Source organism: Emys orbicularis, chromosome 17, assembly GCF_028017835.1.
Source record: "Emys orbicularis isolate rEmyOrb1 chromosome 17, rEmyOrb1.hap1, whole genome shotgun sequence".
In the NCBI taxonomy this organism is placed as follows: domain Eukaryota; kingdom Metazoa; phylum Chordata; order Testudines; family Emydidae; genus Emys; species Emys orbicularis.
The window spans coordinates 7,367,950-7,385,551 of NC_088699.1; the positions used below are offsets into that span (position 1 = coordinate 7,367,950).

At 36.9% G+C, this 17,602-nt stretch overlaps 1 protein-coding gene across 1 annotated transcript in view; it reads left to right on the forward strand.

Annotated features, from left to right (window-relative positions):
- Nucleotides 1–10,567, forward strand: part of USP32 (ubiquitin specific peptidase 32) — a 145,732-nt gene extending 135,165 nt beyond the window's left edge. The window contains exons 30-34 of the mRNA XM_065418187.1: nt 4,858–5,049; nt 5,690–5,984; nt 6,568–6,995; nt 9,065–9,157; nt 9,689–10,567. Of these exons, the coding sequence (XP_065274259.1) occupies nt 4,858–5,049; nt 5,690–5,984; nt 6,568–6,995; nt 9,065–9,157; nt 9,689–9,862 (1,182 nt within the window). The 3' untranslated portion in view covers nt 9,863–10,567. The remainder of the gene's footprint in view (nt 1–4,857; nt 5,050–5,689; nt 5,985–6,567; nt 6,996–9,064; nt 9,158–9,688) is intronic.
- The last annotated feature ends 7,035 nt before the right edge of the window (nt 10,568–17,602 follow it).

Genomic DNA, 17,602 nt, shown 5'->3' on the forward strand with positions numbered 1-17,602 from the left:
ATTCTCAGGCAAGTGTCCTCAGGGGAATCTTAGAGCAGTAAAGGGGTTGTATTAACAACTCAGAGACACCACTGTGCCTGTGTTTGCCCGTGAAGGGGCAGCTTGTGACATCCTGCCACGTGGAGAATGGAGCATTCCCTTAATTTGTGTTTTTCTGTTATGAAATGTGGAAGAGGCTAGCTGAGGAAAGAAGGGGTCACTAGCTGTGATTGTGTGTTGGGAGCAAACTGATTTGAGTTTAGATGATGTGCATTCTGGAGATTTGCTGGCACTTACATTGGCAGGGTTTGGAGGGTTGCTGGGAAAAGGACTGCAGTATGCTAAAGAAGTTGAAAACCTTTAAATAGGTCATGAGAGAGGGAGATTTACAGAACATGGAGAGGTAACAATCCAAAAGGTACAAGAAACATCTGGCATAATAATGGCATTATTTAATTTGGACCAAATTAGTCTCTAGTGTTAATTGAATTGAAACCAGTGGCGTTGTATATATGGGGTGGATTTGTCCATTTGACTATAAAGGAGAACATTTCAGAGGGTCAGATGGAATTTGGGGCTTGTCGAGAGGCACTGCTAGTACACAGCATACTGTGGTGTAAATTTTAAGGCTGTCAAGCGATTAAAAAAATGAATGGCGATTAATCGCACAATTAATCATGCAATGAATTGCACTGTTAAACAATAATAGAATACCATTTATTTAAATATTTTTTGATGTTTTCTACATTTTCAAATATTGGTTTCAATTACAACACAGAATACAAAGTGTATGGTGCTCACTTTATTTTTTATTACAAATATTTTTACTGTAAAAAAACAAAAGAAATAGTATTTTTCAATTCGCCTCATACAAGTACTGTAGTACAATCTCTTTATCATGAAAGTTGAACTTACACATGTAGAATGATGTACAAAAAATAATTGCATTCAAAAATAAAACAATGTAAAACTTTAGAGCCTACAAATCGACTCAGTCCTACTTCTTGTTCAGCCAGTCACTCAGACAAACAAGTTTGTTCACATTTGTGGGAGATAATGCTGCCCACTTCTTGTTTACAATGTCACCTGAAAGTAGGAGAACAGACATTCGTATGGCACAGTTATAGCTAGCGTTGCAAGATATTTACATGCCAGATGCGCTAAAGATTCATATGTCCCTTCATGCTTCAACTACCATTCCAGGGGACGTGCGTCCATGCTGATGATGGGTTCTGCTCGATAACAATCCAAAGCAGTGCAGACAGACGCATGTTCACTTTCATCATCTGAGTCAGATGCCACCAGCGGAACATTGATTTTCTTTTTTGATAGTTCGGGTTCTGTAGTTTCCGCATCGGAAACTTTTTTAAGACTTCTGAAAGCATGCTCCACACCTCGTCCCTCTCAGATTTTGGAAGGCATTTCAGATTCTTAAACCTTGGGTTGAGTGCTGTAGCTATCTTTAGAAATCTCACACTGGTATCTTTGCGTTTAGTCAGATCTGCAGTGAAAGTGTTCTTAAAACGAACAACATGTGCTGGTCATCATCTGAGACTGCTATAATATGAAATACGTGGCAGAATGTGAGTAAAACCGAGCAGGAGACATACTATTCTCCCCCAAAGACCCAAGGAGTTCAGTCAAAATTTAATTAACGCATTATTTTGTAACGAGCATCATTAGCATGAAAGCATGTCCTCTGGAATGGTGGCCGAAACATGAAGGGGCATACGAATGTTTAGCATATCTGGCACGTAAATACCTTGCAATGCCGGCTACAAAAGTGCCATGGGAATGCCTGTTGTCACTTTCTGGTGACATTGTAAATAAGAAGCCGGCAGCATTATGTCCTGTGAACAAACTGAGTGGACTTGTAGGCTCTAAAGTTTTACATTGTTTTGTTTGTGAGTGCAGTTATAAGTTAATATAAAGTGAGCACAGTACACTTTGTATTCTTTTTGTAATTGAAATCAATATATTTGAAAATGTAGAAAAACATCCAAAAATAGTTAATAAATTTCAGTTGGTATTCTGTTGTTTAACAGTGCGATTTAAAACTGTGATTAATCATGATTCATTTTTTTGAGTTAATCGTGAGCGTTAACTACGATTAATCAACAGCCCTAGTACATTTACAGCAAATCGGCGTGCTGAACACCGTCTGTGTGCACTCTGCTACAGTGCACTAAAAGTTGCTAGTGTACATTGACCTACTCCTGTTTCACAGCGGAGCAGATCAAAGCACTCGAGGGAACTTTTAGTGCACAGTAGCAGGGTCCACATGACCAGTCAGTGCACTGTGGATTTACACCCAAGCTTGCTGCGCATCAACTGTTTGTCTAAACAAGCCCTCGGTGGAAAAGTAGTTAGTAAAAGACCATTAGAATATTGGAACTTGGGGGTCTGAGTAGGGACACTGTTGAAACACAATATCTCTACATTTCATTCTGTAATGTGCTAGTTGTAATGACGGCAAATTAAGCAGTTGACTTTGCTGGCTTGAATTGGATTTCAAGCACCTGCAAAAGTGTGGGTACTTTAAAAAAAAGTGATAGCAAAAAATGTCATGTCTTTCAATATCTAAATGTAAAACACATGACTTTCCTTATCTGCATCCTGAAGTAAATGGTAGAACACAAGGCAAGCTTCAGCCAAAGTCCAGATGCCTATATCAGGGAAAACTTGCTTGAGCCATTATGGCTTCAGAGAGCAAAAGCAAAACACTGGACTCCAGCTCTCTTTCTCTCCCAGTTCATTCCTCCACCCCTCAGGGAATCGGATCCATATTACCAATGGCACCCCTTAAAATTCATGCCTAGAATACTTGCTGATCCCAATTATCATTGTCAGCTGAGTACAGGGCAGCTGACTGTTTGAGAAGTGCTTTTAGAACCGGACCCTGTACGGTGCCAAGGTTAGGAGAGAAGGTTATGCTAAGAAACAAGGGGTGGCAATAATTTTTTTTAAAAACCATAGCTTTACAGGTGGATGACCAGGTCAAAAATAAGGAAGGCAGAAATCTGGTACTTAGAGGCTCCAAGCTGTGTAAAGAAGTTACGATTGGCAGAATCTACACCAAAAACCAAGGTCAGGCCAAAACTTTTTGCAGTTTATTTCCAGAATGTGAGGTTTAGGACGAGTGAGACTAAATTGGGAGGAGATTTTAACTGCATAACAATACTCCTGTATTGATGAACAAAGATGGTAACTTAGGGAAAGATGGAAGTTCAACTATGCACCTCAAGACGTATAGGGTATCTGCCAGACATATGGAGAGTTAAACTCTGCTGGTGAAGACTGACTTCCTTATCCTTGATCCCTACATACATGCGTAGACTGGTTGTTTTACTGTCGGCCACTATTACAAGGAGCAGTTGATGCCTCTGTAGGCATCATGTAATGGTCCAACGGATGTCAGTCTGAGTCTCCAATAACATGTGGAGTTCAACAGGAGACCATGCCCACTTTGAAGGACACAGTATGAGTGAACATAGCATAGGAAACAATAATATAGTACTTTAAATTAAATGGTAGAGATAAATTGTCTCTAGAGAGAATCTCTGGGAAGTAACCCAAGTGGTGGTTAGAAGGTAGCTAATAAACTTAGCTTCAAGTATGAGTAAATTCTAGAGGATAGACTAAAAGAATTGCATCTAAATAATGGATCCTTGGAGCTATTTGCACATCTCATTACTTTGAGAGGGAAAATGAATATCCTATTAACAGAAAAGATGGGAAAAGCCATTAAGTACATACTACAATAAAATAACTGTATTTCCTAAGGTTATCCTGTTTTTATGATGGCTACCATCAAATTGCCATGTGTCTCAATTTGCCTATATGTAGACTGAACGTGTAATACTTGCTGTATCTCATGTGAGTGTCTGAGGCTTAACATTTGTAAAGGATTTTTTCAGATCCTCGGTTGAAAAGCACTAAATGCGCCTTATATTTATTTCCTTCCCGCACAATAGAAATGAAGAAATCAGACAAAAATAGGAAGATCTTTAAAAAATTCTATAGTAACATCTCTCTATCTAATAATCCTAAAGAGGAGACATAGAACTAGCTAAAATAAATAACTCGTCTAAATTTCACAATGGTTACCAAAGCGTGGGCTTTTTTTTTTTTAAAAGTCACTGCTTGAAGACATTCTAGGTAAAATAAAGCATTTGAAAACAGTATAGCCCCAGACCCTGCTTATTTCGTTTTTATAAAAAAAACTTTTGACTTTTTTAGCCACTTCCTCTGACACCTTTAATGATCTGAAGTGGAGAAACTTGCTATCCTCTGTATTGCGGTCATACCTAAGCCCCTGAAAGATTTATGTTCCTGAGCTTCACATTAAGATGACAGACATGTGACTTTATCACATAAAATTGTGTTTGAAGTTCCTTTCAAACAAGTTAAATAAGTTACTCCCCAATAAGTTTGCAAGGTACTTCTAAGAACCCTGGACATGAATCTGAAGTACTTGGTATGTTTTTGAGGTACAGTAAAACCTCAAAGTTACGAACATTTTGGGAATGGAGGCTGTTCGTATCTCTGAAATGTTCGTAACTGAACAACACATTATGGTTGTTCTTTCTAAAATTTACAACTGAACATTAACTTAATACAGCTTTGAAACTTTACTATGCAGAAGGAAAATGCTGCTTTCCCTTTATTTTTTTTTAGTAGTTTGTTTAACACAGTACTGTACTGTATTTGCTTTTTTTTACATCTCTGCTGCTTGTACCTGATTGTGTACTTTGGGTTCGAAATGAGGTGTGTGGTTGACTGGGCAGTTTGTAACTCTGGTGTTCATAACTCTGAGGGTCTACTGTATTAGGAAAGTTGCCAAGATACAAAGTTCATCTTATCTGGTAACCTCTTTAGTTTGTAGAAGAGCACGAAAGTGTTGAACAAAGCCGACGGGCTCAGGCGGAGCCCATCAATCTGGATAGCTGTCTAAGAGCTTTTACCAGTGAGGAAGAACTGGGAGAAGATGAGATGTATTACTGTTCCAAGTGCAAGACTCATTGCCTGGCCACTAAAAAACTGGACCTTTGGAGGCTTCCCCCTATTTTGGTACAACTTTCAATAATTTTCTTTTTCTTTTGGGCAACAGTAAAAATGTACACTCATCACAAGAGTTCGGATTGCTGGGTACATCTTCCTACTTTCACAGAATAAGGAAGGTTTAGATCTACCTATGTTCCCTTTTGTCTCAACCGAATCATGGCTATCATAGGTGACCCAATGTGAACTTGCTACACATGTATTATCAGTTTTACATAATGTAAATGGAAAATGCTGTAACTCTGCTTAAATGCGTTGTTCTGCTGCAGCAAAGGATTGAAATGTTCATTGCAATTATTGCAGTGCCATTGGCTCTGTTACCTTTATGGAACACAGCCTTGTTCTCTTCTTTAAAATTATGCAACATCTACTTTTGCTACCTTTGAATTTATAAGTTTTCCAAAGAACGCAAAGTATGCTTTACTATTTATTTATTTATTTATTAAAGCTTTATCTCCTACCTACTGTTGTTTGGTAGATGTTGCCCCTGTGGATCCAGATACCACACACATTGTACAATTCAAATTGATTTGTGTTCTAATCTTATAGTATGTATATCTCTGGAAGGATAAAACAAACATTTAAATTACTTGATTAGGTCATTGTGATATAACCATCACCTTGTTTTCTTTAATGTGTTTCACCCTAGATAATTCACCTGAAACGATTTCAGTTTGTAAATGGCCGCTGGATAAAATCTCAGAAAATTGTTAAATTTCCTCGTGAAAATTTTGACCCAAGTGCCTTTCTGGTACAAAGGGATCCAAGTCATTGTCAACGAAAGCAACTAACTCCCCAGGTTGATGACCTTTCTGAGCCACGGATTCTGCAAGGGGAGCCTAGAAAAACAGATCTCCAAAATACTTATACATCAGGCGAAGGGGATGTGCTGAACAGGAGTCCATCCTCATTTAACACTAGTAGCATCTTGAATAACATCAAAGGTAGGGAATAAATAGAGGAAATCTGTCTCTCTATAAATTGCAGTGTAGAAATTAGTGATTATTGACCTATAGCAAGAAGTATGGTAGTTCTTCTTCAAAATCTTCTTTACTCTGGAACTGATAAAATACAAGCCAATTGAAATGTGTACTCATTATAAAAGAGAGGTTATTTGTGTTTTATTGATTCAGAATTTAAGTTTATTCTGAAACATTGATTTCTGCCTCTATTTTCCATTGTAAGCCTATTACAGCAGTCATTAATAAGAAGTTGAGTTATTCAGGGTTGGTATATATTGGCATTTCAAATTTTCTGTGGCTTGAAATTTTCAACTGCTATATGTGCCATTGTAGATTTGGGAGGCGGGGGAGTAAGTAAGCAAGATCTGCCAGCTAATCCACGTAAAATTAATAGTCTCAATCTCAGTTCTAACTATAAAGTATGAATTGGTCGCTAAAAAGAAAAAGTTATCCATCCCGAAAGTTGAGTTCGTTAGGGTCTCTGGTTATTGGAAGAAATCTTGTATTGGAAAATCTAGGCTTTCAGCTTGCTTACTTAGAAGGATTTAACTTCTTTCTTTTACAGCATCTCCATCACCGGGGAGGAAAAGTGGAACCAGCTGTCCTTCCAGTAAAAACAGTAGCCCGAACAGCAGCCCCAGGGCTTTAGGAAGAGGTAAAGGGCGACTGCGGCTACCACAGATAGGTAAAAACAAACTATCAAATAGCAAAGAAAATTTGGATGCAAGTAAAGAGAATGGTACTGACCAGGAACAGAAACTTACTGCTGACCAAGGAGATGCCATTAGCAAAGGACACGTTTTGGGTGGTAGCCAGAGTGAATTATTCATTTTTCAGGACGAGATGACTTTAGCCAATGGATACGTTTGTGAGCAGAATTCATATAGTAATGGCAGTATCAATGGTGTGATTGATAACCACAGTGAGGAGGATATTACAGATGACCAAAGAGAAGTCTGTTTTAACCCTATTTACAATCTATATGCAATTTCGGTAAGTTGACATTTTATATAAGTAAAATATGCTTAAACTGCAATTTTGTTAAGTTTAGAATTTCACGTGCAATAGGCATGAAGGAAACACTTGTCATTGAGAAGAATAACAAAAAGAAGAATTAAATGGAGTTATCCTCAGTAAATTCAGTTTACCATAAAGCTGAATATAACGGAACAGTTAATCTCTGCACAGTGCTTTTCTGCTTGAATATCTCAGTCAGTCGTAGAGTTTAAAGCCAGAGGGGGATCGCCAGAGAGGGACCACCAGATGATCAGGTCTGACCTGTGTATTACAGGGCCACCTACATCTTCACACTACACCCAACATTTGAAATTGTGTGCCACAGGCAGAGAATAGGTGCCTGTGTCAAATAAAATCTTTCTTTGCTCTGATTCTACTGGGAACTTTTTCTAATGGTTTTGAAGATTTTTAATAATGGGGACTCAGCTGCTTCCTTAAGTATATTCTATTTTATAATTGTTCATATTGTTAAATGTATCCTTATATCTAACCTGACTTTTTTGCCAGATTTAGATTCTCACCTGTTACTAGAGTTAATGATTAAAGTATCATTTACATAAAGCTTTACTTTCTCAAAATGCTTCACAGGGCCTGCCAGATGAATGTTTGAGGAGTATGCATGTAGACAGATATAGACATATTGAATATTAATTTCTTACCATTATTAATACTTACGAATACAGCATCTAAAGTTTGATAGGCACTTTCCTAATGAAGGGGGCAGACAGTGACTAGATTAACTGGTTATTGATGACCATTGTGCTCATTTGATGACACTGCTGTTTGATTTTATTTAAATTTCTCCCTTCTAACACTATATTCTCTCTTATTGAGTTTGCGTGGAGAGGGCATTTAACTGACTCATGAGTATTCGTAGGCCTTTCAGAAGAAGTGAATCTTTGGGAGAGGTTTGACTGTCAGGTCTAGACACACTTGCCCTGCTGGACACTTGCCGAACTGTTGTGAAGGGATCCCGTGTGTTTTAAGCCTCCAGAGTCCAAATGAAGTCCAGGCAGTCACTGAGTTCACCATTGTACCTGGTCTCGGGAGGGTTGGGGGCACATGCTTAACACCTTGTCTGTGAGAGAGAGGCATTCCATGACACATAATTTCATAATAACTTTACAATATCAACCAGAATTCATAAGTTATACAGCCAGATTCCCCCAAATGTCACAGAGAGAGAGGGAGCTTGACATTCTGCATTTGAGAGGTTGTCCTAAGCATATGGTGCAACACTGATGAAGATAAATGTGGTGAGGGAGCAGTGAGAGAAACACTAGGGGGACACTGAGGTTGGCGGCGTTACTGGAGATGCATAAGGGATGAGAAATTCAAACATGATGTGGTAGGTGAGGAGTAGCCAATAGAGGGGTTCAAAGAGGGAAGTGGTGTGGTGAGAGCAACAGGCAAGGAAAATAATCTTTGCAGCAGTGTTTTAAACATGCTGAAGCAGAGAGATGTAGGCACCAGGGAGGCGAAAGAAGAGTGGTTGTAATATAGCAAGGGACAGGATGACCAGGACGTGAAAAGTGTGGGGTTTTTGTTTAGCTGTGGTGACAAATTAAGAATCCAACTTACTTGATATTGTAGAAGATAACTAATTGGTAATACATGGATATGGGAAGGAATTAGATGATTTCAAGGATAAAAGTGATGGGGGAAATGGTGGTGGACTCTAAGGTTTTATAATGGACAAAGATGAATGCAGGAAAAGGGTGTGAGGGAGAAGTTTAATGGAGTTTGGCCAGGTTGAGCTGGAACTGCCATACATACCTTTGACATACCTTTCATCCCTTTGAATAATGCAGTTGGTATGTCCTACTTAGATTGTAGCTAGAAACCGCTCTAGATTGCATTGACACCTGAGGAAAGAGCTTTGACCAGATAGGGCCTATAACATTGAAGCATTCAGTAGATGAGCATTTTAGGATCTGTTGATTTCAAGGGATGTCTTGAACCATTGCCACTCAGTGACAGAAGGCAGATTGGTTTCAATCTCAATGAATGATATATTTTTAATACAAAAAAAAATCTTTTTTTAGTGCCATTCAGGAATTATGGGAGGAGGTCATTATGTCACTTATGCCAAAAACCCAAATAACAAGTGGTACTGTTACAATGACAGCAGCTGTAAGGTAAATATTTCATTTTCATGAAAGATTAGTTTTGTGGGGCTAAAACCCAATTTTATGTGAACTGTTTGTTTAGAAATATGAATAGCTTGAAAATTAGTAACATATGAACATTAAAATGATGCCCTGGAATTGTACTTGGAAAACTTTTAATATTAAAATTTGAATATATGCTGCTAACAGAGTAAGGAAACATACTTGAATTTTGAGCCAAAAATAGAAAAGTTGCCCAATAACAATCTAGACAAAAATTTTGTCATTTGTGCTAGACACTTTGAATTGAAGCTACTGGATAATTGTGGTTTAAATATTTTCTAAGTAATTGCATTTATTATTATAAAAGTGAACTCACTTTCAAGTAAATAATTTAGCCTGATTAATAAAATAAGGCAGATTTGAGAAAATGTGATTGTTCTTGTTCTTACTGTCCATTTCAAATGATTGTTTCTACAGTAAGTGCATGTATTTAAATTCAGTGATGTTAGCACAATGGTACAACTTCAAGTTTTAGTAAATGTTTGTTCTGTTTTACAGGAATTACATCCTGATGAAATTGACACCGACTCTGCCTACATTCTTTTCTACGAGCAGCAGGGGGTAGACTATGCACAGTTTCTGCCAAAGATAGATGGCAAAAAGATGGCAGACACAAGCAGCATGGATGAAGATTTTGAGTCTGATTATAAAAAGTACTGTGTTTTACAGTAAACAAGTGATCTTCCATGGACCGTTTGAGAGCATGCAGGATGAAACTTACATTTGGCTACAGTGTTATTGAAGTGAACGAGCTAAATGTCAGTTGTCTTATCCTGTGGTCAGAAAGCACAAAAAGAAACATCTATTTAGCTAGCAGTTAACATAAACATTGTTTTTGTTCTAATATCTCACTACATGCTCTAAACAATTCTGATGTTAGACATCAGATTAAAACTGCCATTGGCCTTTAAATAAAATGGTTTGAAAGCCAACGAGGACCAAATAAGAGCTAAATGAAATAGTCCAAATAAGAGCTAAACAGAGTAGTGTAGAGTTTACCAGTTATTCTAACAAAATCCTAAGGTTCTCCTTAGATTCAAGATGATGGGAAAAAATTGTAGTGTTGTCTATTGACAACATGATATTGCTACCTCCTTTTTCCTGAAGTTTCATCCCATTTTATTGGCAAGACAGGGAAAGCAAGAAAATGAAAAGTGCACAAAGCTTACAGAATGGTTATGGAATTTTTCCATATTTGCCACTATTTATGTGTATCGTTGCTTTCAGTATGTTGGGAGCACGACCAAATCATAATTTGAGAGCAGATTGATTTCTGCACTTGAATGGTTTATTATAATTTGTTTTCTCCACATGTTGGTTGTGCAAGTTTCAGGAATGGCTATCTGGCCTGAGGAATCCTATCTTTTAGACATTGAAAAGTCTTAAAAAAAAAAAAAAAAAAAAAAAAAAAAAAGACTTTCAGGCTGGAGGGAATATCTGTGGTTATATGCATTGTGTCTGAATGTGCACTTTGCACAAAGTGCTCCCAACTCATGGAAGGAAAGATGTTATGTTTCATTACTAGTGTTGCTTTTAAATTTTGCACTTTTAAAAAAATTCATACAATTACAATTCAGAAGCATTGTTTATTTTTGTTGCTGTAAGGGCTCTGGAGTGAATGGATGTCACTGTTATCTACTGTGTCTTTTAAAACAAATGTCAAATGATGGTTGTCAGGTAGTTATGTTATGTTAAGAAGGATTTTTGTTCATTTCATAATTTAAACTGGATTTGTTTTTTTAATTGGTTTGCATTTTCAAATTTTCTTACTGTAACAGGCTAGGCATTCATTTGCAGGGTTTTTGGGGAAAAAAAACACTTTTTAACAGCATTAGTCAACAAATTTGCTACTACTTGGCATTCATTTTATTACTCACTGGCTAGATTCTGCTTTCCTTGCCCATCCAAAACTCCCTTTTAAGTCAGTGGGGCTTTGGCTTGAGCAAGGAATACAGGATTGGGGCTTGTTCAAGACTGGAAAAAAGGTTATTTATGAGTAGGCATTTCTTTTAGTATTTTAGCCGTGTTAAATTGTTAGCATATCTGAATCGAGGTAAATGTTTCACTCTTTTCAGCCTTTTCTTCAACTGAGCCTCAGCAAGTTAGTAATTTTATCATTCATTTCCTTAAGCATCCCTCTTTAGACTTGGCATAATTACTGATTAAATTTACATTTACATTCTAGATCTGTAAAATTAGTTAATATTCAGCCTCCTTTCAGTATGTTCTACAACAATGCCAAATCAACTGGTAAGTATCTACTTTTCAGAAAGGGGCTGTTTTTATCCATTTAAGAAACTATATAAAGTTGATCGTGCTGTCTTTACTCAGGCAAAACCCCCACAATCTTAAATGGAAGTTGAACTTCTGTAAGGATTGATCAGTTTCAAAATAAGTATTGTCTTTGACCTAAGGTGTCGATCCCTATTCTGTGTGTTCTTTTTATCTTTAGAGTGGTCTAAACAGTGAGGTTGAAGAAAAGCAAATGTTATGAATTGTGGAATTTCTCATTTTGGGATTTTGGGATCACATTTGTCTATATCTCCCTAGCCAAACTCCATGAAAATTGAAAGATTTTCAAATTATTTACTTTAAAAGATTTTATTTAAGCAGGTAGCACAATCTACTAATGTTGTTTGATCTTTTGTGTTTGTTACATTGGTTGTAATTAATTTTTTTAATTAAATTAATTCATGAATTAGCAGGAAATGTATTAAGTTAACTACATTCACTTTGTAAATTATTGTATAAAACTTATTGACAATGCACTGACTTTAGAAAGATGTTAATGTACATAAATACCATGTAAATAAAAGTGTTGATGTATTGGAATATGAGCTGTATAAAAAAAGTATCAGTAATTGTATATGGAGTGAACCTGTTTATCTGTAACTATATTATTCAGACAAATTAAATACTGTGGATGCAGCTCAAGTGTCATAATTTCTTTGTGTCAAAGTTAATTTTTAATGCAAGTTTATTTTTTCTACTCTGAAGTTTCAATACTTTTTTTAATAGAGTTTCTATACGTTTTTGATCCCAAAGGATTGAATGGAATGAGTAGGTATGTTATAAATTCTTTGCAGTATTGTTAATGCACCTGTTAAAATGAGCTAAAACAATTTTTCTCTACATTTATTTTTAATTATTGCTTTTAATTACTTTGGATTATTTTAATCTGACAATGTTCCCTTTATTTTCTGAATGTGTCAGGTTAACCGTATTTTTAAAAAGTAAATTTCCATACCTATCTTACAAATAATACCTTAGGTTATTAAAGTGAAAATATTAAAAATCTAATTTTCTGTCATCTTTTTGCACTTCTTGCAACTTTAATAAAAATAGATGTAATCGTTTTGAGTCACTTAACTTTTATGTTCTCATGAAGCTAGCACAATATTGTGATGTTTAGGTTGCCCCCAAAGTTGGGAAATGTTCATGCTGAAAATCTTTGTTTTAGAATGAATGGAATTTTAACAAAATTGTGCAAAGTTTTCTATCAGTTCAAGTTTTCTTAAAATCTTTTTCACAAAACTTAATAATTTGACCTGTCCTTGTTCTTTTAAATGGGAAGTGTAACAGTGCAGTGGAGCTCAAAACCACAGGGTGGCAGTGTTGACTACTACTGTTTTTCCCTGGGTGCAAATAAAGGCAGTTTATTCCAGAAACCAAAATTCCAAATACTATATTGTCAGGATTTTCAGCGTGGCCTTTTTTCACCAAGAATTTTAAATAAGAATAAGAAAGGGAAATAATCTTTCTGTTTACAGAAATTTCACTCGAGACAGTAATAAGTTTACTTTACCTGTTACAAAAAATCTTCTGCCTTCTATTTCTTTATTAAAGCTGGTTGCCACACCAAAAAGAAAAACAGAACTGCTGAAGTTAAGATTTTTCATGTTAATGGTACAGTTTGAAATAAATGATGTATATCAATTTGCTTTCAGGTTCAAGTGTTGATCTGATTACTTCTTTCATATGATTAATAAAAGAATGCACTTCAGAGAGTGTGAAGTACCCATTTCCTTCATGCGGAAGGGGCCATCTTGGTATGACATGCAAAAACAAGAGAATCAGGTGAAAAAATTGTCATGACATCTCATATTAATGCGCCAAGAAACACGTTTCTTAAGTGTTCACACATTGCTTCTGTATGGCTCTTTGTCCCTCTCTAGAGTCTGGTTTGCATAAGCAGGTGAGTCTGCTACATCCGTCAGCTAGGGAACTTAGTCCTTTAATTCAAGTAAAACAGACTAATGATACCGTGCAAGGGGTCCTACTTTCAATCCGGGGTGCCCCCCAGAAATCTTTCACATGGTCCACACTTGTACCACGTGGGCCGGAGAGATCCCAAGCATCACCACCAATCCCTGTGAAACCGTCCTCACTGCAGCCGCTGGACCCAGCGCCTCACCCACCAAGTCTGCACCACACTCCACCCCCCTGGTTGGAGAGTGAGCCCACCTCTCACGCACACCCTACAGCAGTGGCTGCTGTCCCACAGGGCCAAGCCCGGATCTTTGTGATCTGGTGCACAGGGTCGCAGTGATGCTCAGGTTTGGCCCGTCTGCCGCTCCACAAATGGAGATGGCGGACGGGGCATTGTGAACTACTGCACAGGGGTTGTATCAGGTCACGATGCTACTTGGTTTGTGGGCTCTCTCAAATGGAAGGCCCTGGGCAAATTGCCCCTTGCCCCTGCCCTCCCTCTGTCCCTGGTGGCCCTGCTTGCCAGTGGTATGCATCATGCATATGGCTGCAGGCACCACGGGCCTCAATCACCTCAGACTCCCCAGTTTAACCTATAAAGTCTAACTGAAAATTGTTGCAGATATTGTAACTGGCTATTGAAATCAAGGGCACCTTCACTAATAGATACATTAATTAAATGATATTCAAAGGGCAGTGTTTAAAATTAAGTTCCTTATTTTTCTTGAAAACAGCAGCATCTCTCTCCTCTACTTGCTTGATGATCACATTTTCACGAGATTGTTTTGGTTTGCATGTTTTATTTTCTTACTTTCCTATGATATTTCTTCTAAGAAAGATGATAAAGCTGAGACAACTAGCATTTGAGAGAATTATCAATTCGGAAAGTTGTGATGCTTGTCTGTGTTCTTGGCATGCAAAGAAAGTAACTGCTGAGGTTCCATCTTAAAATTGCCTTAAATTAAATAATTTTTTAGTTATTTAGTCTGATAGAAATTCTTGAAATATCTCCCCTCCCCCGTGAGTTTTTAGCAGTGAAATGCCATAGCGGTAAAGTCAATCCTCCACCATTCCAAAGGATTAAGTACTTGATTTATTATCTACTAATCTTCTAATTAGCAGGATACTTAAAGTAGTAATTTGGTATCTTTAAATATAGATACTATCTCATTTTATATGATGTCCAAGTGCATTAACATTTATAATAACAAATTATTCCCTACTCTGAGTTTTCCAGTACAGCCTGTCTTCTGTGTATTTTTTAGGCCCAAATCCCGCATCAGATCTCTTCTGTGGAGTCCCCTTGAATAACGTGATCCACACTAGCAAATTCCAAAGTAGGACCCTGGCTTTAGACTACAAGAGAAAAGAGTCTCGTATGCTGTGTCTTGTACAATTCCAAGCACGTTGCGGGCACGTGAATAATAATCATTAAGTTTCCTGGAGACAGAAGTGCTTTGTGGGCTGCTAAAAAGTTTGGAACTCTTTTGCAGAGAGAATTGTAGTTCACGTGGCTGATTCAGATGTGATTGATGGGTACTCCCTACCAGTCAATCAGAAAATATACATTAAGAAAAAACTTATATCATTCGTACTACTTAAGCAGTGTTTTATAACTTCAGTGTGATTAACTAATTCTCACGGTACCCCGGTGAAGAATGCCGGTATTATCACTTACACCTGGAAGTTTAAGTTAATAGATTTATAAACGATCTATAATTCTGAATAAACCATCGCTTGTTGCTAAATTTACCCATACAAAGAAAGTATCAACGTATTGGGAATCAATCTGAGGATAGTGTAGGTATGTTTACATACTATTGCCTGTACATTTTTATTAATGAGAGAATCATTTTGTAGCCAAAGCAAATCTAACAATTTGAGTGTGAATATAACTTGCATTGGTAAAATGGGCATTTAAAAACATTAGAATCACAAAAGTAAAAGTCTATTAAAATATCAAAAAATCTAAACTTCCTCCAACTTAATTTTCTAGGGTAATAATTAAATTAAACCCCAGTATAGTAACTAGAATCTACTTATTCACACCCCCAGTAAACGGCACTTTCCAGTTTAATTAGACGATATTCACTACAATCATTTTGTTACTCTAATGTATACTCTGGCACATCTAGTCCACTTACATGGCATGTCTGCTGTTATCTGCAGGACTGTTAATTCAAGTTTGCAGGCATGCATTGGTGTTGAGCAGTATAAATTTCCCTCTGTTCAGTATTAGTTCCTTTCAAGCTGCTTCCCTGCTCTATTATGGTGACTGATTGAGTCTTTTCTTAAGTATAATATTTAACATGTTTTAAAATATTTTGCCTCTGCTCATTTCTAAATCTGTTCATTAGTGAATCTCCTACCTCATATGGTGGTGATGTTTGATCCTCCCACTGAAGAGTTTCTGAACAATGGTGTGAGGGAGGACTTAAGTGTCCATCTGTAAAAAATTTAACAAGCTCCTCTCATTTGTGATTAATGTATTTTTCAGGGGAGTCAGGGGAGATAGAGCCATATCCTTTGTTATGCCAGTGTAAATCCAGTGTTTACTTCACTGAAGGTAGCAGTTGTCTTATTTATAGTAGAATAAATTACAGTATAATTTAGACCCAAACACACACTGTTTTTTGGACTCTGACAATCTGTCTTTTTTCTTTTTGGCTTTGTACACAGATTCCCAGTCCTGAGTGTTACACCTTTTATAAATTTTTACATAGCCCATACCAAATGTTTTCTGATCCCCCAATTAAGGAAAATAGGTCTATCACAAGTCTCATCCCAGATGTTTAAAAACTGTATGAGGCTCTGTGTAATTTTGGCTATGCTAGTGTTACACTATTAAAAAAAAAAAAACCCATCCAACCGAGTTAGTCATCTATTATTTATTAAATGAAAATCAAAGTCAGCACTATCTAGTAAGGTTAATTAATACGGCTTTACTTTTCATGGCAGAGCGTGCTGTCAATGCATAATATATAGACAGTCAGGTTTTTTTTAACACTTAAGCATAATGATGCTATATAACAGTAATTGTAAATGGATAGTGTGCTACATAAAAAGATAGAAACAATGGGAGAGACCATGGTCACCCTTTGGCTTTGTACTGACAAGTCCATCCTCCCATAAATATTAGTGTTTTTAATCATATACACTTCAGTGTCTATTTTCTAGGTCCCTAGTGGCTCCTCTAGTCCAACCTACATCCTGACAGGACTGATTTCATTACCTCAAATTGTTTTTAAGTCCATAAATCGATATATAAAAAGAGAGAAGGTGATTTCACATACTCTCTTGGCAAGTTGTTCCATTTCCCACCAGGTCTATAGTTAACGTTTTCCTCTAAAATTATATTTAAACTGCAATTTCTTTGCTGTGGCATAAACCCATTATTTCTTGTTCTGCCTTCATTTACCAATAAGAATAATTCATCATGAGGAAGGATGGTCTAGTGCAGTGGTTCTCAACCAGGGGAAGACGTACCCCAGGGGTTACGCAGCGGTCTTCCAGGGGGTTCATCACCTCATCTAGATATTTGCCTGGTTTTACAACAGGCTACATAAAAAGCACTCTCAAGGTCAGTACAAACTAATATTTCATACAATTACTTGTTTATACTGCCCTAGATACTATACACTGAAATGTAAGCATAATATTTATATTCCACTTGATTTATTTTATAATTACATGGTAAAAATGAGAAAGTCAGCAATTTTTCAGTAATAGCGTGCTGTGATGCTTTTTTATTTTCATGTCTGATTTTGTAAGCAAGTAGATTTTAAGTGAGGTGAAACTTGGGAGTATGCAAAACAAATCAGACTCCTGAAAGGGGTATAGTAGTCCGGAAAGGTTGAGAACTACTGGTCTAGTGGCCAGAACACTTTCTGTGTGACCTTGAGCAAAATATGCTACCTCTGAGAGCCTGTTTTCTTACCTAGAAAGGTGGGCTTAACCAGCCAAATCCAAGACATATGGGGAGAATTAACTCCTTCATTTTTGAAGTCCTCTGATGGAAGTTCTGTAGTATTTAAACCTTTGCATATTTTACAAAAGTTGTCTCCATCCTTCTTGCTCTACGCTAAGCTCTCTAATTCACTTAATCAGCCTTCCTATTATTTTCCCAAATCTTTTTTCCTTTTTCTTTTTCTTTCCTCTGAATTCTCCTACTTCTGTGTTTAGAACTTCTGGGAAACGCATTTT